Source organism: Orbicella franksi, chromosome 12 (genome assembly GCF_964199315.1).
Source record: "Orbicella franksi chromosome 12, jaOrbFran1.1, whole genome shotgun sequence".
NCBI lineage: Eukaryota > Metazoa > Cnidaria > Anthozoa > Scleractinia > Merulinidae > Orbicella > Orbicella franksi.
Window position 1 is genome coordinate 25,823,096 of NC_138156.1, and position 7,180 is coordinate 25,830,275.

At 39.2% G+C, this 7,180-nt stretch overlaps 1 protein-coding gene across 1 annotated transcript; it reads left to right on the forward strand.

Moving 5' to 3' along the window:
* Nucleotides 1-1,603: 1,603 nt before the first annotated feature.
* On the forward strand, nucleotides 1,604-6,063 carry LOC145463252 (acid-sensing ion channel 1-like). The gene is made up of 5 exons (XM_081446989.1): nucleotides 1,604-2,504; nucleotides 3,038-3,292; nucleotides 4,057-4,210; nucleotides 4,831-4,896; nucleotides 5,623-6,063. Exons 1-5 carry the CDS (start codon nucleotides 1,941-1,943, stop codon nucleotides 5,835-5,837), a joined length of 1,254 nt encoding a protein of 417 aa, XP_081303115.1. The 5' UTR covers nucleotides 1,604-1,940; the 3' UTR covers nucleotides 5,838-6,063.
* Nucleotides 6,064-7,180: the final 1,117 nt, after the last annotated feature.

The window sequence follows — 7,180 nt, forward strand, 5'->3', positions numbered from 1 at the left end:
AAAAATTTATTATTATTGTACCTCAGTGAAAGACATTTACTTTAAATTTGCTTTTACTTCTACTAAATTAAGGCGCGCGCTCGCCATAAGCACGGTTTGATGTTCCGTTTCTTGTTACTTTTATCGACAACTAGAATTAGAGACATGTACGTAGAAAACTCAATTACATCATATTGAAATACGTACGATCAAGAACACAACAAAAAGTCAGGAAAATACATTAAAAAAGTACACTAAATAAACCGGAATTGAGGCTAAAGAAATTATTTTAAAATTGATTGCCACAATGCTTTGCCTTTTTCATAATATCTAGCAATGAACAACTCTTTAATAATTTATTGAGCACAATAACTGAACGGCTTAGATGCAAACTTGGTCAACCCCAGAAACTGCAATTCGTTCTAGTAAACAGAAATACAGTATGAAAGCCCGTTAAGAAATAGTAGATTATTCAACTAAAAAAGATTTGCTATGTTCTGTTAGAGGGTCAATTGTTTTAAATTTGTAGGCAAAATAAACAATTTTCAGTTACCATTTTCGACAAACTCCCTCTTCCATGTAATTTGCTTTTAAGTAACGTCGTGCATTGCTGACATGGCTTAGTATTTTTGATAACGAAATGAAAATAAATTATTTGTGTCCACATCAAAAAAAAAGATCGTGTCCTTTTCGATCCCCATAAGTAGTATTAACATACATTTTAAACAGACTTGCGATCGGTGTCTTTGTACCAGTCGATTAATTAATTAATTTAAATTTTTCAGCATCCTGCTTGAAAGATATCTAAATATTTCGTTTTGTCGAAGAGTAAGTTGCACACCTTTTTCTAAAAAACCCAGCAGGGACGAAGAGATTTACAAGTTTTTAGTGAAGTGAATAACAGCTTAGCTATAGCATCCAACGGCCAGTTAACGTTTAAATTAAAAGAGCAACCGATTGCTAGATTTTGTTTACTTTGTCCGTTTAAAACTGTACAGGTGAGTAAATAATAATAACTAATGACGGGCATTGTAAATAATGGTAATAGGACTGAGTGGAGTCCAATTCGGTCTGTAATCATACGAATGATAAACAAATCGAACGACCGCGAAGCGGGAGTCCGATTTGTTAATCACGAGTATGATTACAGACTGAATTGGATGGCGCGAAGCTCTGTTACCAATTAATCAAAACTATGACAAAATTCGAGAAACGAACAAACTATCCATTGAGCGCTCAACGATTAAACATCGTTATGTATGCTGAAAAACACAGCAGTTTACTCAATGAAGTGCACCGCAACAGCGCGCGCAAAATGACGCGTACTGTCCAATTACAAGCATGACGCGTACACTGTCCGATTAATGCCCAAATTGGGCTGCTGATAGCCAATTATGTTCGAGAATTTTGTTATAGTTTTGATTATGTACGATATTCTAATGTGGAAAAAAGTAGATAAAACCGATAAAGTCCTAAGGTAGTCAATATATATTCCAATTTTGTGGAATTCAAATATTTATTTATCCACGGGTGTTCTGGCTGAAGGGACTTTTCTCTTTCAAAAACTGAAATTATAAATTATGACATTCTTAACAGAAACCGAGTTCTCCTGATTTTGGCCCAATCCGGCCACTGTCGTTGCCACTGACAGAAACTCGTTCATTTTGTCATTTCAGTTTAATTGTTTTGCGGCTTAAAAATAGCAGTCACTTAAAATAAAATATATCGTTACATGGGTCTACCTAAAGCGTAATTGAAATTTAAAGTGACTACAAAATTTGAATATGTAGTTTTTTATTTGCTGGGATTTTCTTTTTCCCACCTTACAGTCCTTACAGCAGCCATTTTGAAGAAGCGATTAACGGCGGACATTTTAACTATAATTTAAATAAATAGTGAATTTACTGCTCTTCTACGCAAAGGTCCAGACAGTTGACAAAATTCCATACAGAACAAGAAAAATGATGGCACTCGAAGATGTTCGACTGGAAACAAGCGGCGAGGAAAAACCACAGACAAAACATGCAGACGAAGGTGGAATCGTTGCTTCATCAGAGCTTCTCGACGAGTTTGCTTCGTACACGACACTTCATGGATTCCATTTTATTCTCGGATCCTGTTCGCTGATACGACGAATAGTGTGGGGTTTATTACTGGTAACTGGGCTTGCAATGTTGATTATGCAATGTCTGTATGGTTTCTCTAAGCTTGCGGACCACGATTCCGTGACGGTGAAGGAACAACAACGTGACGAGAAAATTACCTTTCCAGCGGTGACCATCTGTAATCTTAACATGCTGCGTAAAGATAAGATACTGGGAACCGAAGCTCAAAAGTTCATGGATGAAATGGAATCTGTAGTGTTTGGCGAGAGGTTGAACGATGATGCGAACGAACCGTTTACGCTAGACCTTGAGCGCGTGGTTAAAGAGGCTGGCCATAACATATCGGAAATGTTATCTTTGTGCCGTTGGCACGGACGCCTATGCGGCCCAAAGGATTTCTTCGTGTTTGTTTCTCTACTAGTAAGGACTACGTTTTCTTGGCTGTTTTCTTCTCCACATGCATACGTCGTCACTACTAGCTTTGCACTTAACACTTGAGTAGACCCCTAAATATTAAGCTAAGCGTATATAGTGTCAAATATGACTATACCATTTATGTTTATTATATTTTTCCTGTTATTAGCCGCTTCCACTCGCGGAAGGAGGGAACCATCTCAGTTAGAATAGTAGGAGTAATTATTGTAGCAAATCTTGGTTTGATCCTATTGAAGATAAAATTGGTAAAATGTTTTCACTGTTCGAGGTATATTTTTTCAAAACTTTTAGGGTATCAAGCCAAACGTATTGTAGAAAACAAAATAGGTACTTCTTGTCAGACTGAGAGGAAAAAATAATCAAAACAATCCTCGTTATCATTGTAATAAAAAGTGTGAAATAATCAGTTAATGTTTGAGCTGGTATATATAACACAAATTGTACAATCGGTTTGGCAGCAAACGAAATAGGTATTTTTTCTTTTAATTTACTTCGTTCTTATTGTTTTCTTCTTTCAGCGTGGTCTCTGCTACACGTTTAACTCTGGCAAGCCTGGTTACCCATTACTTGAGCAGTCCTCTGCGGGAAGGAGCGAGGGACTTCTACTTCAACTCAACGCACAGCCCGAGCAGTATTATGGAGCGTTTAACGTGTTCGAAGGGACAGGGTTTCGCATGCTTGTTCATGATCAAAGTGAATGGCCTGACATGGAGAATCATGGGATAGATGTGTCTCCGGGGTTTAGTAACACTGTTCGAATACAACGTCATAAGGTAATGAAACCTTTGAAACAGCCTTCACGGTTTGAATTCTAGTTGCACACGGTACAGTCGCAAGTTTTTAAACGGCCCGTTTGCTTTTCGATTGACCAACTTTTTCCTAGTTCTAACTTTCGGGGGTTGCTATATAATTTCGAGTAGTTAAAATGTCCTTGCTTATAAAATTGTGACCACATGAACGACATGCACATTTTAAGGTGCTTTTCAAGTATATGCACTCTCTTTTCATAAGATCAGACTGTACTTTATAAGAATGTCGACGATGCTAAAATTTGCGAAATTTTAAGACTATTTTCAGAATAAACCCGATGCTGAAATTTTGAAAATAATGTAATTTTGTGTGATAAAAATGTGTAAATAAATACAAATACAATACAATTATTTGCTTTTAACTAAACCGTATAAAATTCTTCCTTTCTCCAAACGGCTAAACTAGCCAAAAAGACAGCACGAGCCGTGTGTTCGATGTTAATAACATTTCTGCAAGACGTTATGTGTGTGATATCAGACTTTGATGCCAGCAGGCTGGCTCCAAATTACTTTAATTAATTAATTACACCAAATACATTCAGAAACAGAAATATCGTACGCTATAATCTAAGAATATTCATATGAATATTTCAGCCTAAAATTGGTAGCAAAATAAAAATATTCAGCCTTGGCCGGAAAAACAATATTCTTATAAAAACGAGTGAAGCTAAAAGAATAAGACGTGAATAGCAGTATAATGCAGTTGGTTTTATTTAAATTATCTTCAGACTATTCGTCTTGGACCTCCGTATAAATCAAAGTGTGGCGAAAGAAAGTTGGCGAGCTTCAAAACCTATTCTCACAGCGCATGCTTCTTAGAGTGCTGGACTAGAGCTATAATTGACAGGTGTCACTGTCTAACCTTGGGCATGGCTCAGTTAGGTGAGAAGACGAACTGCGTGTTATTTACTTGAAATGTCCCAGACAGAACAACCTCGTTCCCAGGGTCTTTTCCCTGGCTTCGGGGGTGGGGCCCCACCCCCGCCCCACCCCCAAGCCAGGGAAAAGACCCTGGGAACGAGGTTGCCAGACAGAACTCCCAGTCTCCCGGTGTCCCCCACCCTCCAAGGGAGAGTAGTCTCTAAAATGACCTATACGGGGAGGCTCTGCCCGAAAACCAAGGGGTACTTTTTTTAATTAAAGGTATACGGAAGGGGTTCATTTTCTGTCAAAATGGTATTCAACAGGGTAAGGGGTCTGACCTCGGTGCGGAGCCTCCCCGTATAAGACTTTGTATCCTTCAACCCCCCCCCCCCCCCACCACCGCACCCCCTGGCTAAGGTGACTTACTGATGCAGTTGAACCCTGGTAATTCGGACTCTGTTATTTCCAATTTCCCGTTACTTTGAACTCATAACTATTTCCCTTTGGTTTGCTCTTCAGTCATTTATTATCGGCTATTCTGAACTCCCGCTTTTTCGAAATATTTTTCGTTTCCCCTGAAAGTTCGAAATAGCGTGCTTCAATTACCAATCTATTGTGGCGTTCCTTTGTTTTTCTAGACGAAACTAAAAACCTGAGTTATTGTGGACCCAAAGAACTGTTGAATTGTGTCATTCCTGTGAACGGTAAGTTACTTAGCACTCTTATATTTTCAGATCTCTGTTCCTTGCAGGGTCCAGATGAACTCGATAACGATGCAGAATTTATCTTCTGAGCGTAGTGCTTGAGCAAAAAAAATTTCTTTAGACGAATTTTAACGGGGTCTAAATGGGAGTTACCCATCCCGATTCCTGAATGAGGTCAAGCGACTTAAAAGAAACTTTTTATCCCTGGCGAAAATAAGCCCGCAAATGCCTGGAATTTATTTATTTTTAATGTAAATTGCCGTTTGCTCTCCTGACTGTGACGCGAGGCCAGACATGAGCAGGTTGTGAGAAATTGGGAATCCTACGGGGTGCTGGGTCGGTAACTGAATACGAAAACGAACCATTCACAGAATTAGAAAATTATTATCTGTTTAACAAATATTAGAATCCATGTTGCGGTGCGTCTGCACAGTAATGGATAACAGATGACGTCAAAATGTGGTAAAAACAAAAACGTGGCACACGAGGCGATAGCCGAGTGTGTCACTGACGTTTTTACCACATTTTGACGTCTTCTGTGATCTATTACTGAACAGGTCAACAGACGTAGGGCGACATGGAATCTATCTCTTTTATAAAATAAAGAAGGAAAAACTTTGCTAATGACGTCATCCAGACGTCTGTCCTCCAATAGATCATAAGCAAGACCCAATCAAAATGTGAGAATAATTTGAGTAATTTGACTTGTTATATAAACTTCTATAGGCAAGTTATTGGGAAGTTTGGAATGTGACTGTCCGATAAAATGCGAGACTATTCATTACGAAGTCCAATTATCCAGCTCCAGTTATCCTTCAAGACATTTGCTGCCAATGTTGGTCAGAAGAATGATCAATGAATCCGTAGTTCTCAATGCCACTGACAAGACGTGGAGTGAGATCGAAGCAATGGTTAGGTACGTCGAGTTTGATTCTTTTTGAAAAATAAGTTAAGGCAATGAAGAACTGTCATAAAACACATCTGAGGATACGACGTAAGTGAAATGTGAAAGCACGAGATATAATTATTGAGTGTTTCCAAGAGATTATCAAGGTAAGTACCTTGATAATCTCTTGGTATTTCCTATTTGGTCTAGGAAAACTGCATAATGCCCAATTCTTTCTATGAGATGCGTCTGCAGGGAATCATGGTAGTTGTATTCGCCATCTTGGCCTGGATATTTGTTTTGGTGAATACAACTACCATGATTCACTGTAGGCGCGCCTTTTAGAGGGAATTGGCAACTTACTTATTTAATTTTTTTAGATTTGATTGCTCTAAAATATCAAAATGGTGTCCTCTTTTTCAGGAGGAATGTACTTCAGCTAAACGTATTCTACCAAAGCGTCATTACCGAAGTAACGAAAGAGAAGCCTGCTTATGATATTCATGATTTTGGATGTAAGGAACAAAAACTTTTGTTGCTGTTATTGTCGTCGTTATTATTGATAAAAAAACAATTTACTACTGCCATCGTGGAGTTTAATACAGACAGGCTAACTCCACTTTTTTCTCAGTTTTTCTTTCCTCTTGGTGCAAACTTACTGCGGGGAGCGCGGTTGCCAGAAAATTAGTGCGCCGGACACCGGATCGAGCAGTCCGGGTTTACCCCTGGCCCGGGACACTGTGTTGTGTTCTTGAGCAAGACACTTAACTATCACAGCCCTCTAGCTCTCTAGCCTTTAGCTGGGCGGGAGGGGGGGGGGCAGTAACCATCTAGTGGACTAGAATACCATCCAGGGGGAATAGAAATACCCCTAACCACTTCGGCGGTGTGGACCACTTCACCGACTCAGACTTACTTTGCCTTTACCTATTACTAACATCATTTCCTGTTCGTTGATTCACAGCTGACGTTGGAGGAAACATGGGTCTTTTCTTGGGTTGCAGTATCTTGTCGGTGTTTGAATTTGTGGATCTTTTTATTTTGTTGTGCTTACGAAAGTGCAGACGCGACGACAAGGTCCGAATTTCGCGGTAATTATGGAAAGTTGATAAACCGCAAAGCTATGGAAGTAGGGAGTCTCTCTGCTTTCTAATTTATCTTTTGTAGCAAACAATAGCTCTGGAAGATCGCAACTTTCGAGTAGCTAACGTGCTCCATTTTGCGGGCCAGGTTAATAGACCTTACAAAACGGACCTTATTCACAATAACCGCCATGTTTTGACGCGTTTGAGGATGATGGTGGAGGATTATGAACACCTACTGACTTGAGATGGTTATGCCAAGCTTTTCAAGATGCATCGTCACGTGACTTTTGGAATATAGCTGATATATTCTCAA